The sequence below is a fragment of the Pyricularia pennisetigena genome (assembly GCF_004337985.1).
Source record: "Pyricularia pennisetigena strain Br36 chromosome 4 map unlocalized Pyricularia_pennisetigena_Br36_Scf_9, whole genome shotgun sequence".
NCBI classification, from domain to species: Eukaryota; Fungi; Ascomycota; class Sordariomycetes; order Magnaporthales; family Pyriculariaceae; genus Pyricularia; species Pyricularia pennisetigena.
The window spans coordinates 610487-635326 of NW_021940921.1; the positions used below are offsets into that span (position 1 = coordinate 610487).

The 24840-nt window shown below is 42.2% G+C and overlaps 2 protein-coding genes across 2 annotated transcripts; both read right to left on the bottom strand.

Annotated features, from left to right (window-relative positions):
- Positions 1-15007: 15007 nt before the first annotated feature.
- Positions 15008-17896, bottom strand: PpBr36_10215 (uncharacterized protein; the record flags this gene model as incomplete). The annotated part of the gene is made up of 2 exons (XM_029897328.1): positions 15008-17248; positions 17327-17896. Coding segments are annotated over 2 exons (2811 nt in total), but the record flags the coding sequence as incomplete, so codon positions are not given.
- A 1069-nt stretch (positions 17897-18965) lies between these two features.
- On the bottom strand, positions 18966-20268 carry PpBr36_10216 (uncharacterized protein; the record flags this gene model as incomplete). Its single annotated transcript, XM_029897329.1, has 2 exons — positions 18966-19419; positions 19505-20268. 2 exons carry the CDS (start codon positions 20266-20268, stop codon positions 18966-18968), a joined length of 1218 nt encoding a protein of 405 aa, XP_029744371.1.
- Positions 20269-24840: the final 4572 nt, after the last annotated feature.

Genomic DNA, 24840 nt, shown 5'->3' on the forward strand with positions numbered 1-24840 from the left:
TTGGTTCGGTTAATATTAAAAGCAATGGGTTATAAGATTTTTTTTAAAATAGTAAAATATAAAATTCAATTAACCGTTTGGATATTTTTTTTAAATTTTATTTTTGTTTAACTGGAAATTTATTACGCTAATTAAATGTAAATAAAATCTACGCAATTGAAGGTTTTAGCATCTAATATTACCGTAAAATATATAATTAAAATTCGCAATTATTCCGCGTATTTAAATTAAATAGCAGGTAAAAAATCCCCTTTAAACTTTTTAAGTATTTTACTGTAAATTGGTTTTATAATTAGCACCTGTAACCTTTTTGCCTAACGTTTAGGTGTTTCTGGGTAATTAGGCATTTTAACCCAATTATTCGCAGTAAATGGGAGCGTAATTTATCCATCCACATTTTTTTAAATTACTATTCGGCAAATGGTACGAATGGATTTGTTTAATATATTTGTATAAATTTTATAAGGGGCCTGTTTAACCCAAATGCGCTGGATAGGTGTTTTGCGATTAAAAACCCTATACGATTTTTAAACGCGGAATAAGGCGGTAATTTTAATGTAATTATAATTTACAATTAAAGGTTTAGGTACGCCAAAACAAATAAAAACGCGTAAAATAATTGCTTTAACCAAGATGAGGGACTGTATAAGCGTAGAATAAATCGCCCTGTAAAATAATTAACAATTATTTTATTTTGGAAAATTAAAATGTGTAAAATTTATTTTGTTTTAATTTTAAATAACTGGTATATTTGGTTTATATTAAAATTATAAACCGCAGTGTTTTTCGCCCAATAATGCACCTTAGTGGCCAAATGGGCTGCCAGGGAATACCAGAATCGATATATTATATGGTAAAATAAACTACGTAATACTTAAAATTGTTAACCGTATATTTAAATAACCATTTTATGTAATTATTTATAATTTACCAATTCAGCTATTTTGGCTTGATTTAAATTGGCCGTTTTACCAAAATGCGCGGTTTTGTGGCGGATTTGGCGCATTATATAACCAAATTTGAAAGAATTTTCAGGTAAAATACCTTTTCCAAACCTGTGGAAAATCTGGCGGACAAATTAACTCGTTTTACTTTGGTAGGTGTATTATTTATATAATAATACAGTAACCATTTTTCCCCATTTTTGCATTTTAAATTCGGCCTTTTTAATGGGAATTTGAAAAAACGCTTTAAAAACCTTTTTTAAATTATTTAAATCCTCCATATCTTGCCAATTCTCGTCGTCGATTGGGGCAGGGGTGCGGGATTTCAAACCGAATTTGGATTGCAGGTTTTTCCAATACTGGCTTTAAAATTTCCTGGATGGTTATATTTAATGGTTACCACGTTATTTTGGTATTAAAAAAGGTTATATATAATAGTTATTCATTTTTTGGCAATAAAATCAGCTTTAAACTTATTTTCCATTTGCTTTCGTACGAATTTAATAAACGCAAGGTATTTATATTCGTTCCGCAGTTTGGATTTTTAACGAAATAATGCGGTGTTGAAACGCTTGCGTGCGCGGTCCATTATTAGTTTAAATTCGTCGCCATTTTCTGCTTGCGTTTTCAGCTTTTTGTTGCGATCGCGCGACTTGTGGGCTTTTTATCCTATTTTTTCGTCGTTTTTGCGTTTACGGGCTAGAAATTGTTAATTGTTAAATTAAAATTGAAATGCATTTTTTAAAATAAAAATGTTTACCCATATTTGCAAATAATAGCAATATTTAAAAATAATTAATTGTTCCAAACGTAGCAAAATTGTAATTAAAATTTGAAATTGAAAATTTTGGTTGAAATTCAAATTTTTATTGTTTTAATAAATTTGATAAATTTGATAAAACAAAAAGATTTTGCGTTTGGATTCCCAATTTGGTTACCCCATATTTAATTTGTTTGCACCTTACCCAATTAAATTTAGCGCCGCTGTGAAAATTTTCCACGTTAAACCTAATTAGGCTTAAATTAAATAATACCCCGCTTTTATTCACTTTTTCGCAATTACCAAAAAAAAATTCGGCTTTTAACCCGATTATTTATCCGCACCAATTTTCTTTTTGTTTTTATTTTTCGTTATCCACCATTCGCATTACCTGTAACCATTTTTCGTTATTATTTTTGTTTTTATTAAAAAATTTATCGCCAGGTTATTTTTAATTAATTTAATTAAAATGGCTTTTCGCGCCCAAATTCCCCGTTCGATTGCAGGTAAAAAACCTCAAACCTTTCCTCAATTTACGAAACTTTAAATTTTTCCTTAATTTATATAAAAAGTTTTAAAAAAGAATATACCAGTGGGTAAACAGGGGCAAAATCGCCGGTTTAAACCTGGTAATAAGTTTTATCCATTTTCTATTTTACAATTATATATTAACTCCATTTTAATAATTGCTTTACGCGAAATCAGGCGGTACCAAAAAACCCTTAAACTATTCGTCCCCAAAACTCCTTTCCAACGCCTGGTACGGGAATTGGTTTAAAATTATAAACATGGTTTTCGTTTCCAACTAGTCGTTTTTATGGTTTTGCAAAAAATAATAGAATGTTTTTTTGTTATTTTTTTATAAATAAAAACCTTTTATTATAACCATTTTAACATTATTTAATTATTAATTTCTACGTTATCCACGTTCGCCGTATTATTATCCAAATTAAAAATATGCATTTCGTTAAATATATTTTAAATATTATGGATAAATGGATATACCCCCAATATTCCAGCCAAAGGGATTTTTAAATGGCTGGTTATTTCCGCATTGGCCCTAAAAATAAAAAATTTATATCCCCATTACCCGTCGTTTCGATTTTATTTGGTCCTAATAGTTAAAACCTATTACGCCCTGCATCGAAATTCCCAAAAGTTTCCAAAATAGCGAAAACTCCGTCACCTGCCAAATTTGTAGGTAAAAAACCTGCCAAAATTATTGGCAAAATATTCCCCAAAATTGCTGGAAAAAGTTTGCCGTAATTAACTATTATTACAAATTCGTCGTTTTCGTTTTCGTTTGCGGATTCGATTTCCTTTTCGTTTTTGTTTTTTTTACTTAACAATATAGGTGAAAATAATTATAAAAATAAAAAGGAAAAACAGGATGAAAAATTGGATAATAAACAGGATAAAAAATAGGAAAAGCTGCAGGATAACCAGGTTAATTTTATTAACCCTAATACGGATATGGAAAATATTAGTTAAATTGTGTAAGGAATAAGATAATGGGTTTGAAAGGAGGGATGGTTATTTAGGATGGTTACCATAATTTCCCTCCCATTATATTGCGTTATTTGTAATTTTAAAACCTGTTAATCGATGGTTATATTAATGGATATATTTTATTTATTAACTATTTATCCCAATTTCAACAAAATCGTTTTCCTTTTACATTATTGTTCCTTTTTAATTATTTTAGCACGAAAACCCGCGGGTTACCCAAGTCGGGTTAAGCCCGCCAGCCCACGGGCCCCTATTTACCCGCCAAGAAAACCCGTGGGCCATTACGGGCCCCCGCCAAGAGCCCATGGGTTGGCGGGCCGGGCTGGGCTAAACCTATTTTCGGGTTTTGGCAGGCCTTAAATACCGCTATGTTTGAACCAATTTCAACGATATTAGAACCAAGATTTCAAGGACTAGGCTGCGTATGTAAGCAAACGTCCGGGTGAGGTCTAATCATAAATACATCATTTACTTATCTGTTTCTAGAAAAGCGGGGAATTTATATTATTTTTCAAGCTTTAATTTATTTGATTAAGTGAAATCCGTCAAATAAAAGCTAAAAAAGTCTTTTAATATCATTGCTATATATTGCGTTTATCCAAGTATCATCTGACTCTATTAAAGATTCGGCTTATTGTTTAATGCTCCCATAAGTTATATGATAACCTATAAACGTTAATAAAATATTTATCTTGAAGGCTAGTTGTATGCGTTTTGCACCCTTAAATAAGCATACTTATATTTATTGAGAGATATCATTTAACTGGTATTTTTTGCTGTTAATTATTATGAAAGTATTAATAGGTCTTCCGTAATGTCGATCGATCAACAGAACGTTGTTACACGAATATAAAGATATTAATTGTGTGTCTTCTATGAAACTTTCTAGAGGTGAGCTTCTGAACGTCCTTCCGTCTTATACCCGCAACTGGGCGGGTGAGTCACGTGCAATTGGCCCGTGCGGCATTGCACGTGGATTATCGCTCTATTGTTAATTTGACCGCGATTACCTTTATTCCAACACCGGCAATTCTTTCTTTTCTTCACGCGGTTAACGACCTCCAATTTAATCGTAATAGAAACTTTTAAAGCGAAAACAACGGAAACAGTTATATAATTTACGATAAATTTGCTATAAGCGGTTCTAATATTTATTCGTTGCGCTTTTGCTTTCCGCAACGGGTTATGGATTCTTATTATCGTGGTTATTAACCCACCAAACCTCCTTTAAGAACAATAGCTTTAAATAATTTCGTTTAACGTTCCTATTATTTATTCAATTTATCATTTAATCGCAGTGACGTCTTTTTGAATTAATTGCAAATTTTTGGCGACTTCTTTCGTTTATAAAAAGGCTTTTTCTGCCATAAAATCGATACGAAATAGTGGTAATTTTTCACAGCCTTTTTTCAGCATTTTTCAAATTATTTTTTGGCAGTTATCCTTTTTGGCCGTTTTGCTGCTTATCTGTTATTGGGTCTGTCCTTTTTACCATTCGGTTTAAATTCGACCTGATTTTCGCCATTATATCTGCTTTTCCCGACGTTGCGAATAAAAGTAAATTCTTGTTTTTAACTTTATCGTTATTGTTAACAATATGGGTTACTAACAGGGGTTTAGGCATTAGCCTAGGTGCGGCGTGGTGCTAGTTGCGTTGTAAAAGCCTGTAATTACAGGGCTTAAATGCACTAAACTCACTAAAATGGTTCACTAATTTTGGGATTAATAGATTTAATTCATTGGTGGGGGAAACTTTGCTTTATCTCCCTTACATACTCTCCGACATCGAAGTGGGGGTCCGCACCCCGCAAAAGGTTCCGGTGCCGCACACGATTTTCCGAAAAATTATTTTATATACGTTGTTGAAAAAACACCCTCATTTCCATACAAACCATTTCTGGGTTCGCATTAATTTGCTAATTTGGTGAAAATTTCAACCCGGTACAGGGTAGCTGATTCGTAAATGCAGGGTGGGTATTAAACCCGGTACAGGGTGAAACCCCATTCGCTAATTTTAAATCGCAACTCCTGCAACATACAAAATATAACAGAAAATCTGACAACCTCAGCAGCCCCATTTCGGTACTATTTATTATAATTTATATACAAACAAAAATGGACCCATTACATGCTAAATAACGCATATAATTAACACCCCCTTTTTTTGCTACTATTTATATAAAATCGGAAAAAACAAATATATAAAAAATAAAACCCTAAAACAAAAAAATCCCCTTTATATCCCAACCCGATTCGAATTCCCGATATAAACCCCCTGGATAATTAAACCTTTTATACCGACCTGTAACCCTTTAAATGGACGAACCCCCGAATTGGAAAAAACCCCCAAAATTATAATAACCCCCGGATTCGAACCCCCGATTTGCATAATATTAACCCACGGAATTAATTATTAAACCAGGGATTTAATTTAGTTGTTCGTTGGTAATAGTCCAAATTAGGTATATTATATAGGGTATTTCGGATGCGTAAATCGCCCAAAACACGAACTTTTTCAATTTGAATTCAATTTTTGGTATAAGGTCGGTATAATTTGTTTATTAATTAACCTGTACAGGGTAGATTCGGGTAGTACGGCCGGTATTGGGCTAATAAAAATCCAATAATTACAAATAAAGGAAATGTAATGGGTAATTTATTAACGAATTAATTAAATACCATAAAATCCAATAGGTAAAAATTAAATTTTTAGAGGTTTAAACCCTATAAATTTTAAAAAAAACCTTATAAATTGGAAGCGTTAAGGGTTTTATTAGGCTATTAGCGGGCATTTGTTTGGATTCCAGGTATTTTAAAGTTATTAATCCTTTTATAACTAATTCCCGTACGTAATGAGATTTTAATAACGTATATTTAATACGTTGGTAATGCGTAGGATTATATGCGTTAGTTATAAAACCTATATTATTTCCAAATATTGCAATAAGGCTTTTTATAGGTAATCCAATTTTCATAAATAAATTTTTAAACCATTATATTTGACGCAGGGCTTCCGTTAAGGTATTAGTTTCGGTTTTTGGAGTGTTTAAAACTATAATATTAGCTTTTTTGCACTTCCACGTTATAGGGCCCCCAAATAGGGTATACAAATATCCGTAAATGGATTTTGAATTTTCCCTAGCCCCGGCAAAATCGCTATTACTAAAACCCAGTAATTTTAGGCTTTTAAAACCCTTTATTAATAGATTGGGTGGTAATTCGGTTTTAAATAATTTATTTCCGTAATAAATAAATAAAGATTTAATACCCGTTAAATAACGTAGTAGGTTTTTAACTGCCGTTAAATGGATTATAGTGGTTTTTGTTAAAAAACGTAAAAACCGTTAAACCGTAAAACCAATATCCGGGCGCGTTAATAATATTTAATACGTAAGGGTACCGATAATACGTTGTAATAATTTAATTTCCAGCGCATTTACGAGTTTACCCCCATTATATTTTAGCACACCCGGTTGCAAGGGAATAAATATAAGTTTGCAATTAATTAATCCGAATGTTGCTAATATTTCCTTTATATATTGATTTTAATGGAGCCAAAATAGGCGTTTAGGCCTAGTTTTTATAATTTAAACGTTTAAAAAATAGGTTGCAGGGCCTTTATTTTCCAACGCGTATATTTTATTAAAACGGGTTTTTAAATCCTGAATATATTGCAATTTAGGACCTATTAACAGGTAATCGTTTACAAAAGTAACGATAAAGTGTTTCGATTTAACGTTATAAAAAACAGCGGGATTAAAAATTAATGGTTTAAAACCTTTTTTAAAAAATAGGGTTTTAAGTTTGTTTTACCATTTTTTTGGACCTTATTTCAAACCATATAACGCTTTTTCCAACTATATAACCTGCAAGTTTTTCGGGATATAACCCATTTCTATTAAAATCTTAGCGGTGGTAAAGTTACAATTTTTTACCCATTCGTTAAAACCGTTTGGAATTTGCAAATATATATTTACGTCGGTAAGGTCACTATTTAAAAACGCACCGATAAAATCGATTTGTTTTATTTCCCAATTTTATGCATTAGTTATAACTAATAATATACGCCAGGTAAGTGGTATATTAATGTTAGTAAAAGTTTCGATATAATTAGGCCTTCGACCTGTAAAAAACCTTTAATAACAAACCTAGCTTTATATTTTATAGGTTTATTATTTTTATCCTTTTTTAATTTAAATACCGGCCGGATAAAAACGAGTTTACGGTTTATAGACATTTTAATTTTTGGGATAAAACGGAAGGTTTTTGCAGTAACGATTTGGTCGAATTTAAATGTTAAAACAGTTAATTATTTAGCATTTTCAGGGTTATTTAAAACCTGTTGGTAATTATTTGGTTTACCATTTTTAGTGGGTTTTTTCTTTATTTCTTTTTTGGTTTGAAAACAAAGATAATGCAGGTAATTTACATCCATTAAATCTGGGTTTTCAAACTGCGAATTTAACTCCATATTTTGTATTTTAAGTGCTGAAAACACCGGAACTTCCGTTATTTTAGGTATTGGGTTAGGTACCGCTACCGTTATAGGTTTTGGGGGGCGAACGGTAGGTTGTACAGGCCTGGCGGGCATTGTATTTTCAGGGTTTAAATACCCTGTAACCGGTGGTTAATGCCTTATATTTTTAGGGTGTTTTAGGGGATAATTATCCGCTGGAACGCTGTTGATTTCGTTTCTAGATTTAGAAATAAAATCCCCTTTTAAATTTGTATTTTCCCCTTTTAAAATCTGTAGCGTTTCCCCTCAAATAACCAAGTTTTCAGCGGCTATACCCTTTATAATTTTTACGGTAACAGTTTTGTATACGGCCCGTTTAGCGGGTGCGTAAACCAACGCTGTAAAATTTAATAAATGGGTTAAAAGTTTTACCGTTTCGGTGCGGGGAACCAATTTATTAAATTTTTGGCGATTTTCCAGCGCTATAATAGCCTGGTATACAGTACCAATAACCCGAAAATGCCCTAAATTGGGTTTATACGGTAATCCAGGTTAGAACTCGGAATAAAATTCCTCGTAAAATGTTAAATCCTTATTAATTACCGCTGTACGGTTAATTAAACTAACCACGGCAGGTAGTAAATAATATTATAAATATAATAGTAAACCCGCCGTTATAATAGCAGACCAAAACTTACCCAAAATAACCCTAAAGGACCGTTCCGTTAATCCGTTTTGGCCGTGGTTATAAGGATTCGAAATGCTAAAATTAATATTTTTGCTTGTAAACCAATTTTAAAAGTTTGTATTAACCTCGTGCCCCCCATCGAAATGAAAATTTAGGGGGTAGCGCCCGTACGTAGCCTTTAAAACCCTAAAAAAGCCTTTCATAGTGTTACGATCAGGGTATCGGGTAACCTGTTCTTAGGGTAAAGTACAGTGGGTTGAAGCAACTGAGCGTCTGGACTGGGTAACTGGGGTTCCTCAATAACTGGGGTGAAGTTATGATCGATTCCTGGGTAGGTAGTAAGTTGATTGCTGCTAAGCAATCTTAAGCTAAGTTTTATCTACATGGTAATGAGCGTGTCCTTAAATAGTCCGTTGTTCTGGGTGTGATATGTGTGATATGTCCCATAGCCCGCATATCACTTGTTCTGCTATGATTGATATGACATATCAATTATATGGTTTTCTTAGCGGTCACGTGGGGTCACGTGATCTCTTATGTAATTCTGTTTCCTGTCGGTCGGTGTTTTTTCTCTGGTCGAGTGTCGTTAGGAGGGGTGTGACCCCGCCTGGCCTCATTGGTACCAACCCATCTTATCTGGTCGTAACACATAGCCATTAAAACCGTAGGTCCGGTTTTATTTTTTAATAGGATAAACCACCGAAAACGTGATTTTCGGTTCACTAATAACCAAAATACGGGCTTTTTATTGTAAAAATTAGGTCTAAAAATTACTGTATCACCTTTTATAAAATCGAAAATATTAGGGGGTGTAAGGAATGCGACTTTATTTGTACGCCTAACAAAAATGGCTTTAATCAAAGCAATACAGGTAATTGCCCTAATTTTGTCGAAATTAGGTAAACCTTTTATGATTTTAACGGTTTTTTTTAGCAATAATAACCCTATATGCCCCAAACGCCTATACTATAACAGGGTTTTTAAACCTGGATTTCGTTATAATCACCTGTAATTCCGTTTTTTTTAGGGGTTAACCAACCGTCCGTAGTCCGTTTTAGGCCTAAAAAGAGGTAATTTACAGGGGCCTGCTTTAAATCCGATAATAAAGGGGGTTTTAATTACGGAATTCTTATATGGGAAACCCCCTTTTTTCGGAAATAATCCCTTTTATATTAGGTTGCATAAAAGGGTTATTTAGCGGTGTGCCGGGCCTACGGGGCCAAATTTTACGTGGATTTTCAGGGTTTTTACCGCTTAATTTTTGCGTTATAAGTGAATTTACGGTTATTTCCGTATTTTGTTCGGGATTTAGCTTTTCCGTTACCGTATTTTTTTCCGGCTCCGAATCGGTGTAAATTTTATAATCCCTTTCAGGGTTTATATTATTTTAATTTTACTTCCAACGGGGCTCCGTAACCCTTTATAACCCCCTGTAAAGTTATGCTAAAAACGGTATTATATTCACCTATTATACAAGCGTAATTCGAAATAACGTTATTTTGAACAAGGATATCGCACCCTTTAACCTCCAAATAAAACGAATATTTAACGGAATTTGAATGTCCCCACGCTTTGCGATCCTTATTGTACAAGGTATTTTTGAATAATACGCCCTTTATACTATAATATATAAAACCATTAACGATATTTATTCCAAACGAAGGGATATATAAAACGTTATTTAACGTAACCTTTTTAAATTCTTTAGCTTTTTGGCCCTAATGCATTTGTATTTTCACAATTTCGGTGCCTATAGGCCTACTAGGGCCACCTCCTGTACCGATTTCGACTGTGAAACCGGGGGTATAATGGGTAAAAACTTGCTTATTTGCAAAAATATAATGCGTACTATTTGTATCGTACAGGATAGGGTAACCTTATTTCCAAGGTTTAGGGGTCCTTTTGACGCCGTGTCCAGCTTTCGATTTAATTTTAAAATTAGCTTTTTAAAATTTGTGGTTTTAGCGTTTCACCGGTATCGGTTTCCGAATCCGAATCCGAACGTAATTTTATAATTCCACTAATAGCGGAATTAACCTTTTATTCCAGGGCGTTATACGTTGCGCATTCGTTAACGTTACCTGGAATCGAACCCGTAAATAATTCGAAATCCATAAAGATTATGGGCGTTCCAGCGGTTAATTCGCTGGAATTGGAGGATTTTATATTTTTTGCAGAGGCAGAATCTGAATTAGAGTTTTTACTTTTTTTTCGTGATTTTGAAGTGTTTTCCAGCCCATTATTTTCTTTTTTTAACGCTTTTTTTAGCGTTCTTTACCCGATTTTTTACTTTCAAATTTATAATTAGCAGTTTTAACCGTTGTTAAGCCTGAAATTGAATTTTCGGATATAAAGTCCGCCATAAAATATTACAAATTTAATCTTTCCGCATTTTAGTTTATTACCTGCAGGGCCCGTTAAATATTGCGTTGGCGTTCGGTCCAAATAGGGAATATCCCTTTCAGGGCCCGTAAATACTGATTTTGTACGTTTATAGGGTTAATTTGCACGTTGGTGTTCGTTAATTTAATTACTAATAAGTTAAAACGGCTGTTAAATTCAAGTATTAATCCTTTAAATTTCGAAAAATTTAATGCGTGGAATTCCCGATATAGTAAATTTCGATTAATTTCGGGTGCAACGGATTAGCTATTTTCCAGGGTTTTATAAGCCGTTACGGGGTTAAACTGCCATATAATGGATTTTAAAATTTTTTTGGTTAAATTGTTTTTTATAAGCAATAATAGGATTAATTGCTCGTGTTCCGGTAAGGTATAACCAATTTCAGGTTTAAAAATAAATTCCGCTGCTTTTATAACCCTAAATTATACTATAAACGCCTGTTTCCACAAATCGTAATTGCTAGCCTTTATCAATTTACAATTTTCGGGGAAGGAAAATACCCGTTTCGATAGTTTTTTACCTATCCCGTCACCTAATATTAGGTTACGGGGTAAATTAGGGGGTGCGGTAGCGGGTTTATTTTCCGAATTACCATTAAAATTAGTGGAATTACCGCTTTTTAGGTTTAACAGGGTAATTAACTGTTAAATTGTCCTTTAAAATTAATCCATTTGCGTAATTAACGCTTTTAATTGCAGGTTTTGGGCCTGTAATTTAGCGGTAAAATTTCGTTTGGGTTAAATTCAAATCCCTTATCTGTTAAAATTAGGCCTGGAAAGCCCGATATAGGGCTGTTTTCCATTATAGGGTAATTAAAATTATAATTGCAATTCGCTAATTTATAGCTATAATTAATTAATTTAATTGCTTAAGGATAAGTACCCAATTTAATTTAGGATTTGTTATACCGTTTGCCTTTTAACGGGTGTAGGCTTATAATTGCCAATTACAGGGTTTATTATTATTTTTAATGGTTCAAATCCATTAAAATACAGGGTTAAAATCCCTAAAATCCGCAATTAATGGGTGCCCTGGTATTTGTACCAATCCTAATACACGTAACGAATTTAATTCGTTAAATGGGTGCAGGGTAAACTGCAGGGTATCGTGCAGGGTAACGAACTATTTAACGTAATTCCGTTAATGGGTTTATAGGTTATTGTAAACCCTATTAAGCGCATTAAAATTTTATGGGTCATTGCGAACGAATATAAGGGTTTTTGGCCCTAATTCGCTAGCGTAAACCCTATTAAAAATTTAAACCAATTACAATGGCGTGCACAATCCACAAAAACCATACCAAAAATTTTGGATTTGCAATATAAACGATCGTTGCAATATTTGAAAGGGTTTAAATCGAACGTTAATTTTTAGCGATCCCTATTGTAAATATAGGGGGTTAGGTGCTAAATTAGCGCCTAAAACCAATAATTTCGCACAAAAACAGCAATATTTTCGTCAATATACGTGCTGTAAAAATGCGATAATAACCAAAATAAAGCTTAAATTTCAGGTTTTCCAGTGATGCAAAATGCACTTTAGTGCACAAGCTAGAACCTCTCCGGGCTCATAACCTTGTTGATTATACCGCTGTTCAATTGGCTGCGCGCATGAAAAATGCAGCCGACTGCATTTAACGTGCGGTCGCAGGGCCTTTATAAGGCCTGTTCTTAACACATTTAAACCCTGTAATTACAGGCTTTTACAACGCAGCTAGCACCACGCCGCACCTAGGCTAATGCCTAAACCCCTGTTAGCAACCCATATTGTTAACAATATATTATGGTAAAATTTAATATAAAGGGTAATAACGACATATTTTTTTTATTCGGATATATTCGGTATAATATTTTATTTAAATCTGGCGATAAGACGTTGTTATTGCACCGTTAGCTAAAAACTTTGCGTGCGGTCCGTGCGTCGCCTTTAGTCATTTAATTGCGGCCCGTGCACCGCAATTAGTCCTCCCGTTCCGCCGGGTCGGATCCTCCGCCCCGGATCTCCCTATTCGTGCATACGCGCTAGTGAGGTTATTCTAACATAATTCGTCAAGAATCTGGGTTTTTCAAGGAAAATTATCGTATATACGCCCCAAACATTTAATAAATTTCCCGTAACTGTATCTTTTTCGCGTATTTTTTATGTCTTAAAAAGACGGATTACATCCTATACCGTTACAGTAAAATTAAACTATACGTATTTAAATTGGTCATACGGGATTCCGCTAAATTCCGCGTTACGTTTCAATTTATACAAAATAATTTATTTCAAATCGTAAATAGGGCCGGTGCGTTGTCGTACGGTGAAAGATCGCTTAGAAACTTTTGTTGGAACGTTAATTTTGCGTAAATATGATTATATTTGTTTAGTGGAATTGTATTTCGGTAATACATTTTTCCAATATTGTAATATTTGCTATTAAATTTCGGTAATAATTGTAAAAAGATTTTCCCGGTCCAAATATTGGGATGGCCATACATATATTTTGGTTTAACGTTAGTAAATATTATGCGGTAAATGAACAGTCTAAAAACCGTGAAATATGTTTCCTGATATTATCATTAACGTTAAAGGGAGAAAGGAGGATAGGTGTAAATGTCCGGGTCGTGGTACTGTCGTTCCTTTTTATATATTGCATTTAACCCGTCTTTATATCTTCTCACGAGATACGTGCCCTAGGCACCAATCCACAACAATAAGATAAAGATTAAAGTCAAAATTAAAATCTAAAAAGGAACGAAATATATATTTGCCTTTTATTCATATCATTAAATCACCGTTTATTATCGTTGTTGATTCAATAAAGAGCACATTGTTACGGATGCGATGTTACTGTAAAAGGTTCACCGTCTGCGTTTAATATAAGAGAAAACGTTAAATACAAAACCAAAATCCGTTTCCGGTGCGTTTTGCACCGTGACCGTGTATTAATTTTATAAGTTCTTTTATTTACCTAAATAAATATACACAAATACAAAATAGGGCTTAAAAGACTGTATATTAGGTATATAAGTAATCGATTGCGTACATTTACGCGGAATTAACTTGGGCGTGTATCGCAGTAAGAACATTTTCGTATTACATGACCAAAGGAATTTAGTTAGCCCTCTGCACACCTTAAAAGCGTTGCCACGTTCGTTAGTTTAAATAGAGCACCCTACCTGAATACATGGCTTTCCTACCATTCATTCAGACTGCACGTGTACGTTTGTGTGCGTCAAGATATGAGATGACTCAAATATAGTAATATCCTTCTCTTGGACGGGAAATCCTGGCATGGTTCGGATGTTAACTGAGGTACTCTGGTCCCTTTACGACAGCTGCGGAGTTGACTCTATGCACCATTCATCTTAGATGTGTAGATTGGCCTGGCGGCCTTGGTTTTTTGGGAAATAAATGATGCGGAGCAAATGGTAGCTCCAGGCTCCCAAGTGGTTAGCCTTCTTTGCCGCCTTGCATCTACCAACAATTACACCTGCCGCCATAATAATCTGTTCCACAAATAAGACGACAACGGAGCGAGAATCTCCTTGTCACCAAGATTCTGGCCGGCGGCTTTTGAGTCCTTGAAACACCATCGAGTACCATTTTAGGCGACAGCATCCGCATGCGGCCGGATCTTTGCTTGGTCGGTCTTGGTTTCCCTGGGTCTGCCTTGACTTGGTGAATGTGATTTTTTCGGTCCTGGGTTTGCTCCGTGTCTGTGGTTGTGGGCGGGCCGGTGTCATTAGTCTTTTTTTTTCTATTTCTTTTTTGCTCCTCTTAATCTCGACCTTTTGCTGCGCTCCATGAAATCCCTGAAATGTTCTATTTGCTTCCCAACGACCCACACACACACACACACACACACACAAAAAAAAAAAAACAAAAAAAAAAACAAAGACAGCGGTGGCCAGGTCGGGGCCCCGGTCGATGGCACCGCCGGAGACAACGGAAGCACAAACGTTTGCGCCTGGCGAGACGTTGGCGTTCTTTCAGCAGTTTAGTTGGGTTAGGGGAATGGAGGTTTGGAGGAACGGCAAATCTGTGGACAGGGCGTTGGCGAAACGGTATTTACCTATGGTTTTGTGGAAAATATAAACGCGGTTTTGCGTAGTCATCAACGAGTGTTGTGCCTGATGATGAGTTATTACAATACGGCTTGGGCGATTATGTACAATAATAGATAAATTTGAGCTTTCAAGCCCCAACATCTATACACAAGCACTGACTGAAAAACACTGGCTGCAGCCTCGTCCCACCTTGCCTCACAAACCAGAGTAAGGACTCGGCCCAAACTTGCCCAGCACCTCAAACGGGCGCGAATAGACGGACCAATCCTCAGGCTTGTTCGGGTTCCCAAACGGCCGCAGTGCCGCGAAGCGCAACACGTAGCTGCCCAGCTCGATCTGCGACCCATTGGCCAGCAGGCCCTGCCACATGTAGCTGTACCTGTAGTCGGTGGTGACGGCGTTGCGGAACAGGTTCCGCACCGGGAACGAGACGGCATCCCTCGGGTCTGGGTTGCCGTAGGGGTTCCAGCTGGCGTCGCTGGACAGGCGGTAGTATGCAGCCGAGCCCACGTACCCGTTGAGGCCCGGGACGGGCGGCCAGGTCCAGCGGCGCTCGTCGTACCCGGGACTGAAGATGTCGAGGCGCAGCTCCCGCGTGGCCCACTTGAGCTGCGGCTCCAGCAGCAAGAAGTCGACGTCCCGCCACAGGCTGAAGTTGAGCCCGGGCTTCTGGTCCAGCGTCTCCAGCGTCCAAAAGTGCGTCGCGTTGGCCGTGTCCTGCATGAACATGTCGGCCATCTCGGCCTTGAGGTCCGCCGCGAGCCCCATGTACGGCACGCCCAGGACCTCGTCGCTGTCGTCGCGGCTGACGAGGATCTTGCCGCCGTACAGGGGCAGGTTGCGCGGGTCGCCGAACGAGGGCTTGGCGAACGTGACGCTGACCTGCTTGGACTCGCCCGGCTGCAGCGTCAGGGGGTCCGGGAGGGACGCGGTCGGCACCATGTAGACGGGCGACAGCTCCTCCAGGTCCTTGATGCGGGGCGAGAAGCCGGACGCGTCGAGCTCCTGGAAGATGTTGACGCCGGCATGGGCGACGAGGGAGAAGTTGTACGTGACGGGCTTGTCGGCGTCGTTGCGCACCGTGACGCGGTGCGTGGCGGCAAAGTGGGCCGTGTCGTTGAGCGAGATGGGGTCAAAGTCGAGCGTCGTCGTCGAGCCCACCACCTTGACCGCGTTGACCAGTCCGGCGCCGACCTGCGCCGTCGGCGCGAACATGTGGTCCGCCCTGCCGTCGTACCAGGGAACCCCCTCGCCGCTCGAGATGATGCGCCGCGAGAGCATCCTGGCGAACCCAGGCCCGTGCTTTTCCCTCCCGCCGTGCTTGCTGATGTACAGCGCGGCGACCCCGGCGATGTATGGCGTCGCCATGCTCGTGCCGCTCGAGACGCCGTAGAGGTTGTCGGGCCAGGTGCTGAAGATGTCGCCGCCGGGCGCTGAGATTTCAGGCTTGAAGGCGAGCTCGTTGCTGCCGCCCCACGAGGTAAAGTCGCTCGGGTAGTCGTTCTGTCTGCGCGGCCAGGCGTCGAAGGGTACGAAGCCGTCGGAAAAGTCGGCCGTGACCTCGTAGCCTGCAGCCACGGCATGGACGATGGCCTCGCCCCAGTCGCTGGTTATAATGGCGACGTAGTTGCTCAAGTCGGTTGTGTAGGGCTTCCTGATTTCCCTCGCATCGTTGTAAAGCAGGACGTACTCGGCCCCAAGCGCGAGCAGGTTGTTCTTCTTGATGTCGGGCGAGCAGGTACCGCGGCGGACCAAAGGGATGACGCCGGTGAGATTGGCTGTTCCCGGAGGGTAGGGTTCGCAGGCATCATCGGTCACGGTGGTATCCAGAGTCATGGGCACAATGGGCCAGCCGTTGGGTTCTGCCCAGTAGCCGTTGCCGGGCAGGTAGCCTACTTGGAACGTCTTTGTGGAGCCATCGAGCTCCCAAAACGTGGCTTGGAAGCGCGATACGGCGCCCGACTCGGCATTTACGGAGCCCACCGCGAGCACATTTTTACCCTCGGAGCCGGTGCCGCCGTGGAATGGCCCGGCGAAGCCCTTGTTGCCCTGGGCCATTGTAACTACGACGCCCCGGTCGACAAGCCGAGAGGCGACCACGGCTAATGGGCTGTCGGGCCACCCGCTGGTACCGCCCATGCTGGCGGTGATGACGTCCATGCCATCATCGAAGGCCCCTAGGAGAGCGTCGATGACGGTGGCGTCGTCGGTAAAGCCCTGGCTCGCAAGCACTTTGTAGGCGTATATGGTTGCGTCGGGTGCCACGCCCCTGAACAGGGTCGAGCTGCCGGCAAGGATGCCGGCGACGTGGGTGCCGTGGCCGGTCCTGTCCCTGGGGTCGTTGTTTGGCTGCTTGGGGCCGCTTGGCCAGTCTCCGTCTCCCACAAAGTCGTAACCGCCGGCCACTTTGAACCCAGCCCCGATCCCACCACCCAACTGTTCCAAGGTCAGTAAAGAGGAAACACACCGAGGCCGCGGCGCTTGTTAAAAGGTGGGGGGGAAGATTGGACGAACCGCATAATGTGTATAATCGACGCCCGTGTCGATAATTCCGACCTTGACGCCCTGCCCCAAGATGCCCTGCTGGTGCAAGGCCTCAACACCCGTGACGCGGTGGGTCGAGTAGTTGAGGTACGCAGAGTCGTCGGCAAAGGTCATACTCAGGCCTGCGTTTTCGAGAAGGATCTCACGGTTGTACCATACGCGAGCAACCTCGGGCATGGCCTGAAGCGACTCGAGCGTGTGGCCCTGGGAATCGACGGCCGCGCCCCTGAAGACCTCGCTCTCCCACGACGCGACAGCGGCAACCTTGGAGGCGAACACCTGCGCCTCGTTGCGCCGCACGTGCTTGGCGTACTCGATGATGAAGCGGTCGTTGTCCTTGGCCGCGTCGACCGGAGCAATGGCGCTTGTCATGAGCGATAACAGAACAGCCAGGCGGCAGAGCATGGTGCGCGGCATGATGGCTGGTCTGTGTCTGTGGAGCTTGTTGCCTTGAGAAGTTGAGTGACGGGGGCAGCCGGGGTAGCTGACGGGCCCATCGTCAACCGGGGACAACTCTAGCCTGTATCCCTGAGCGACGTCCCTTCGACAGACGCACGGGATGGATTGAGCATGTACTTGCGAGGTGCAAGCGAGCTTGTACTATCTCCTTCTGTCCCGGGAAGCCTATTCCGTGCAGTACATGCAGCCCTGGCGGATTATCGTAATATTTTGTAAATATTAGATTTGCAAGGCCGCACGCATCAAGGTTTAGTGGATTCCACCTACCGCACTAGAATAAGCATAATTTCCATTCAGTCAAGAGATCGGGTCCTGCCGTAGAAAAGAAGAAACTCAAGGAATGCTCAACTGCGCCCCTGGGACACGGCAAGCTGCTTGTCAAACACAGAGTCCCTTCCGGCGAAACCGGCGCCTTCTCAAAGCTCCGTTAGCTGTCCAGCAGCAAGAAGCAAGAGAATGAATGCAACAGCGTCAACCTGAAGGAAACCAAAGGGCACAAGAGAGAGAGAAAGAGAAGAGAAAAAGGCTCAAGTAAATCAAAAGCGTCCACGTTGCCTGCACGTGTAAGTCGGAAATACCCTGAATCGAGGAACATGGGGTGGAGCACAGAATCGACGTTTCTTGGCAGGGGTATCTCATCTTCGGGACAAGCCGCCGCAGTCAAGCGGCGCCCGGTGGGTGGAAGAGTTGTTGCACTCAAGAACACAGCCAAAAGACGAAAGCTCCAGTCTCTGACTAATGCTAGTGACTTCGGTAAATATGGCCTGCAACAAGAGTTCTTCGGTCGACCGGATTGAAAATGACTCGATCTCCAACCCTCGAGCTTATGTAAACGTCATCTCTCAACACCCGCCCATGTCCTAGGAATCGCATTGGTTGACGGCTGGACAGATGCTAAGCCAAGCTAAGGTAGGTGGTTGAGACTATAGTAGACAACTTGTTCGAACTAAAGAGTCAGTGAAGCTTTTTCGCTGGAATGAAAATGGTATTATAAGATGAGCCGTGAAGGGCTGCTCTTTAGTATTGGTATTTGAAACAACCGGGATATCTTTGGAATGGAACAGAAAAACAAATTCAAAAATCAAATCGGCACCGAGCACATCGAGCAAATACTGCAGCCAGCAACCACCTTTTCGGGCCAACTAGCGCCTCACTCGAGCAACGTTTCCTTCCCAGTAGCCTTGAGCTCCTCGCCCTTGCCACCATACTCCTTGGGCAGCGCGTCGCCCAGAGACTTGACCTTGGACCCGCTAAACTCGCGAGCCAGCGCCCCACCGTCGCTCATGGGGTGGAACTTCTTAAGGGTCTTTGGCGCGACAAAGAGCTTCATGAGGCCGTACATGAAGCCCATGACGACGGGCACGTTGACAAAGAACTTTTCCTTGAGCAGTTCCGGGTAGACGGTCGAGAAGACCGAGATAGTCTCCTTGGAGGCCGCCTTGACGCTCGGCGGCTGCCGCAGGAAGCTGATGGACTTGTAGTCGTGCACCTGGTAGATCTTGTACGGATCGCTGTCGGTTGTGATGGTGTACGGCGCCACCGCGCCGGCAATGTTGAGCTCTTGCAGGGCGAGCTCCATAAGGGCAACGCGCCATTCGATGAATCTGCATGATGATGAATGCGCTTGTCAGTCTGCTGGACATCTCACTCACGACCGTCCAGGTCATTAGGTGGGGCTGCTGCACGTACTGTTGAAGATCCCCAAAGGTCTCCTCCATCGACTTAACGTTACCATAGATGTTCCAAGTAAACACCTCCTTCAGAGCGGGGTCTTTGGAGTCCGGGGCTTCGCTGTGGGTGGTGACGTAGCCCAGACCGCCAAACTTGGCCCTGGGGAAGGGCTTTTTGAGAAGCTCGAGCGGCTTCATCTTGTTGCGCCAGTCCAGCGTCTTGGTGAGCTGATCCACGGCCTTGGGGACATCGCCATCGTTGGCGTTGAGAAATTTAGTGAGGACGATCTCCGTCGGCACGTCGCTACTCGGGTCTTGCAGGGTCACCCCCCAGATCTCCTTGTGCTCGTGCGCCTGGCAGACCTCCCAGAGCTTGGCCACTCCGCTCTTCTCGCCAGAGGCCGGGGCGTCGGTGGCATCCTTCTCCTTTGTCACCTCAGGCGCCGCAGAGGTGGTGGCGGCGGGAGTGGGTGTTGGGGCTGTCTCGACGGCCGGGGCTTTCGTCTCCTCGCTGGTCGTGGCCGGCTCCTTTGGCACGACTGCTGCGGTGGCAGGTGCAGACTCCTTGGGGGCAGCAGCGGCTTCTACAGCGGCCGGCTCGGCAATAGCCGCGATCGGAGCTGGCTTTTCGTCCTTGGCGGTTTTCTCCTGGGCGGTCTCGGTCGACACGGCGATGGTTGGAGCGTCGGCAACGACGGGGGACGGGTCTGTGGGCGCCTGAGCGGCAACAGGTGCCGCCTCTGCCTCGGGGGCGGTCGTTGCTTTTTTTTCGGCTTCTGACATTTCGATGGGTTGATTGAGGAATACTCTTAATACCTAGAGAATTGCTAGTCTAGATTTGGATTTTTTTTTTTTTTTTTTGTTTTCGGCGGGAAAGAGTTGAGTCAACGATGAACGACATGATGGGCTGATGGGTGCCAAGACAGGAGAAAAGCTTACTGGATGGTTCCTTCGAAAAGAGGGGTCCGAGCGTTGATGGTGGGGCCGTTCCGCGCCGGCACCTTTATGGCCGGGTGGGAACTTGCAGCCTACCGTCAAGGGCAAGTGCCATCGCTGCAGCTACCTGCAGACGGATGGAGATCATAGAACTACCGGTTGTCTGCGGGGCTCTTCCTGTTGCTGATAATGGATACCACTCTTTGAAAATTCTAGTTGTCAAGGCACAGACGAAGAGCTACTGCAATTTTTAGTCAGGCCTAAATTGAGCGGCAAAACGAAGGTTGACCTGTAGTCATCCGTTCAACCTATCGAGAACAAACACCTGACGATCGACAGGTAATTTGCTCTCTCTTTCATTCTCATGAGTCTGGAGTAGTAGCCTTGGTCAAGTGGCAAGTAACAAGCCGCACGACTGGCTAGTACCCTTACTAAGGCATGGACGCCTTCAACACTAGGGGCTAGTATCAAACACCACAAAGCAAGTGAGGGGAGGGAACGACCTACCTACCTACCTACCTACCACAGCTGGGCGGGCTGATTGGAAGCGTGTCTGCCACGCAAAGTTGGCATCTTTTACCCTGTATCGACGGCATAATTGTGTCGATCAGTGGCACATTTCGAAACTGATCGAGCCAGCCAAGGTGTAAATTTGATGACAAGTCCACTATCATACCCCAAAGATTGACGAGTACTAACGTGGAGACATTCGTGGACTTGAAATTAGAGGCACTTACAAAGCTCGCAATGACCTACCAACATACCAATCAAAGCAAGTAAAGGACATGATTGCCAAATGTGAAGGTGTGTGTAAACAAGGGTTTAGGTGCGTACCAAGGCCGGAGTGTAGTCACCGGGGGAAGCTAGGCATCTCGGGTAGGTTTAACTTCCCGTCCGTACAACCACGGATATCATACAAGCATACCATCGACACACCATTGCGGCTGCAAGATAAGCTTAGAGTGGCATGGATGTGAGCAATATTTTTCTATCATAAGCGCTAATTAGCCTGTGGGTGAGATGATATCACCTACCCAAACACATAGGCACCACCTTGCAGACTGTTTCCTGCCTGGCGCATGTAATTAATCTTTTCCCCCGATCTTTCTCAAATATACCTGAATTGCGCCGAGGAATTCGGCGAGCGTTTTCAGGCTCTGGCTAGGCTGGTTCTGGAAACTGTCCTTTGATTTTCACTGATCTTCATTACAATCTCTACCCATCTACCGCTGCTGTAACCCTCGTATGTTTGCTTGATGTCGGCGTATAATGTCACCCCGATATTTTCCTTGACCGACTGTTGTCGATGGATCCTGAACAAACAACAGATGACTCGCACAAGCGCGCTGTCTACCACATTGGCACGTGATGGAGTTGCGTAATGAAGTGAACAACCTAGTATTGGCGCCTAGCATGAGTTGGCAAGATTTGTTCATACAGCTTCATGACCCGCTCTCCTGCTCTTGGCTGGTGCGAAGTCATCGGTCCATCGGTATAAAAATGAAACCAACCGCCAAGATGCGAGTAATATCGGTCTATTATTGTTGAGATGAACAGTCGTTTCGTTTCGTCGGGTCGCGTCCAACTGGATTTGTACGTGTCAGATGTCGTCCAACCCGAACTCGACCGAAACATCCATCAAGACTTTTTTTTGGCTACTACATGGGATGCAAACTTAGCTAGTCAAGTCAGTCCACCTTTTTTTGTCTTCTTACCGTTGAATCTTGTGACAAGATGATGGAAGTTACAATCCCAAAGCGATACCCTTTTGGAGACCGATAAACCATATGGAAGCAGAATCCTCCCTAACCCTAGACCTAACAGTTATCAGTTGGATAGCAGCTTAAAAAAAAAAAAAAAAAAAAAAAGGTGAGACGCGTCTGATCTGAAAGTCGGCCTCTGGTAAAGCCCACGGGAGCAACAAAAAGCAAATATGACTATCCCGAGCATTGGATCAATCGATATTGAAGATCAGACCCAAGAAAGGGTGATGTGCATCATGCCGAACACGCTGAAGTATTCGGTTGTTTTTTTTTTTTTTTTTTTTTTTTTTTTTTTTTTTTTTTTTTTTTTTCTCCTGCGGCGACGCAACAGGTGGATCGCTGGCGGATATGGACCTTATCGTCGATAAGAAGCATCAATTTACTTGGCAGTGTGAAAATCGCCCCCCGCCCCGGAGACGCATTTCTCGCGGGCAGCCGCACTAAGGAAAAGAGGCAACAAGTTTAAGGACGATAGGCTCCGGAGCCGGATGGGCTTGTTGGATGGGCCAGCGTTACAATGCATTCGTAAAACCGGAAGCTGGCGAGATTGTGCCGAAAACGAATACGGTATGATTTTCGTAGTCAAATCTCTGTTGGTTGAGAAAAAATAACAAAATTGTATCATTCGTGCCGCCCTGAGGTCGTGTAAGAGAAAAGAAACCCCCCCAGGACCTTCTTGGCGCGCTTGCGGGCGCGACAATTTCCCGCCAGCCGGGTTTTCGGGCTTTTGGAAGAACCCGACGACAGGTAAGCAACTTTCAACGGTCAATTTACAGATTTCGGGTACTTGATACTGTGTGAATTTTTTTCCTTTCGCATTTGCTGCGCAGCTGTTGGAGCTTTTTTTTTAATTGTATTTCTAATTTTTATTTTTATTTTATTTTATCTTGCAATTCTTCCTGGAATACACCATTTTGTGCAACATCCCACAGTATAATCTGCGACAATCATCTAAACGCAAATTAGAAGCATGAAAATAATAATTTTCTCTTGTTGTTTGCCACGATTACAGTATCCCCATGACCTCAAATCGTAGGAATTGAGTTCCAAGCAAACTTCGTGGGGTTTAGATTGATGATTGCCGAACACGTCTGGCGATCTTGGATTTTATTTTTGTTTAACTCCTTAATTCTTCCGTGGTAAGCTGTCAGAGCCTCCATCGCTAATCCCAGCTTGCCGGTTCCTCCAGGGGCTACCCCTGCACGCGTGGAGCGCATCCCACATGCAATCAACGGCTATGATCCGAAGTACCTAAGCAATTTTTGATTTTGGCCCACGCCGTTATGGCGTTCAGGTCTGCCAGTCTGGTGTCAACAGATCAAAGGCTTGCTTGCATGCATGCAGCTGCAGAAGTCGACTTTTTTTTTTTTTCTTCCTTGCGCAATGCAACACTAGCGGAGTTCCGCCAACGTCGCGTTGGTAATGATGAATTTTGAATAATGGTCATGGTCAACCGTACAAAACGGCCGATCAAGATCCTAGTTTGGAGCTCTTCAAGTTGACACTGACAAGGGTGCTCGGATGCAGCTGGCCCGGCGCCGGCAGGGCTGTAGAATAAACTACGTATAAGCTCCAAAGCAATGGAATGGATTCCCGGGCTGTAGTACTGGAGTCCGCCGCCAGGTCCATGTGACGCTCGCTGATTGCAGAAAGACCAAGCGTATCGCCTGCAATCATTTCCTATCTGGGTCAAGTAAGGTACTTATGTGGTAGATTATGTAGCTAGCCAGTAACAAAAGCCGCGCATGCAGTCTGACCCAGGTGTCAATGTGTTGTCACCGTTGACTTGATTAAACCATTCTGGGCCTGGGCCGGACATGCTCCAAGGAAATGGCACTGTCTGCACACACACGAATGGAGTTTGTACCATGCAAGGGCAAGTAAGGTAGGGCAGGCCGGGAGCTACCAACACATTGATTGCTATGCTGCGTAAACCAAATCCCAGCTTGGCTTTCCACCACGTATCCAGGGTACGAGCTCGGTTGTGGGTTGGAATTTTAAACCTGGGCATGGGTCAGGGTCGAGAACCAGTGGGAATGTCCACATCGAATCTGATTCGAGAAAGATCAATGATCACTGACAGGGATTGCCGGACTTTTACCCCCACTATAATTAATGAAAGCACATGAGGAAGGTGTGTGTCTCGAGACTGGGGAGATAAACCAGCTGAATTTTTTTTTTTTTTTTTTTTTTTTTTTTTTTTTTTTTTTTTTTTTTTTTTTTTTTTTTTTTTTTTTTTTTTTCTCTCCCTTCCTTTTCGCCCCCTTTCCCTTTTTTGTTGTTGTCATCTCGCGGTCGGGCTGTCGCATTACTCTTTAATCCGCCTTTCCCCCCGTTGGTCGGCACAATAATTTCTGTAAATAGTCCGTCTCCTGAAATATGGGATGTCTGCAGACCCAAGGCGCTTAGACCTCTTGTAACGGCACTCCACTCTTTCTCAGTACTTGCTTTTAATAAACCCGCCGCGTGGCCGCCCAAGCACATGTCGTCTATGCTGCTCCTCATCTGATAGAGGCCGCGAAACCGTCTTTCTTCGCATGGTTATAACCTAAAACTCCCCGAACCACTTCTCCGCAATTTGCATTTTCCGCTCCGCTCTGAGGGGGGTCTAGCACGACTGAGCAGTGGCAGCCGGCCACTTTCCTAACTCGTTGTC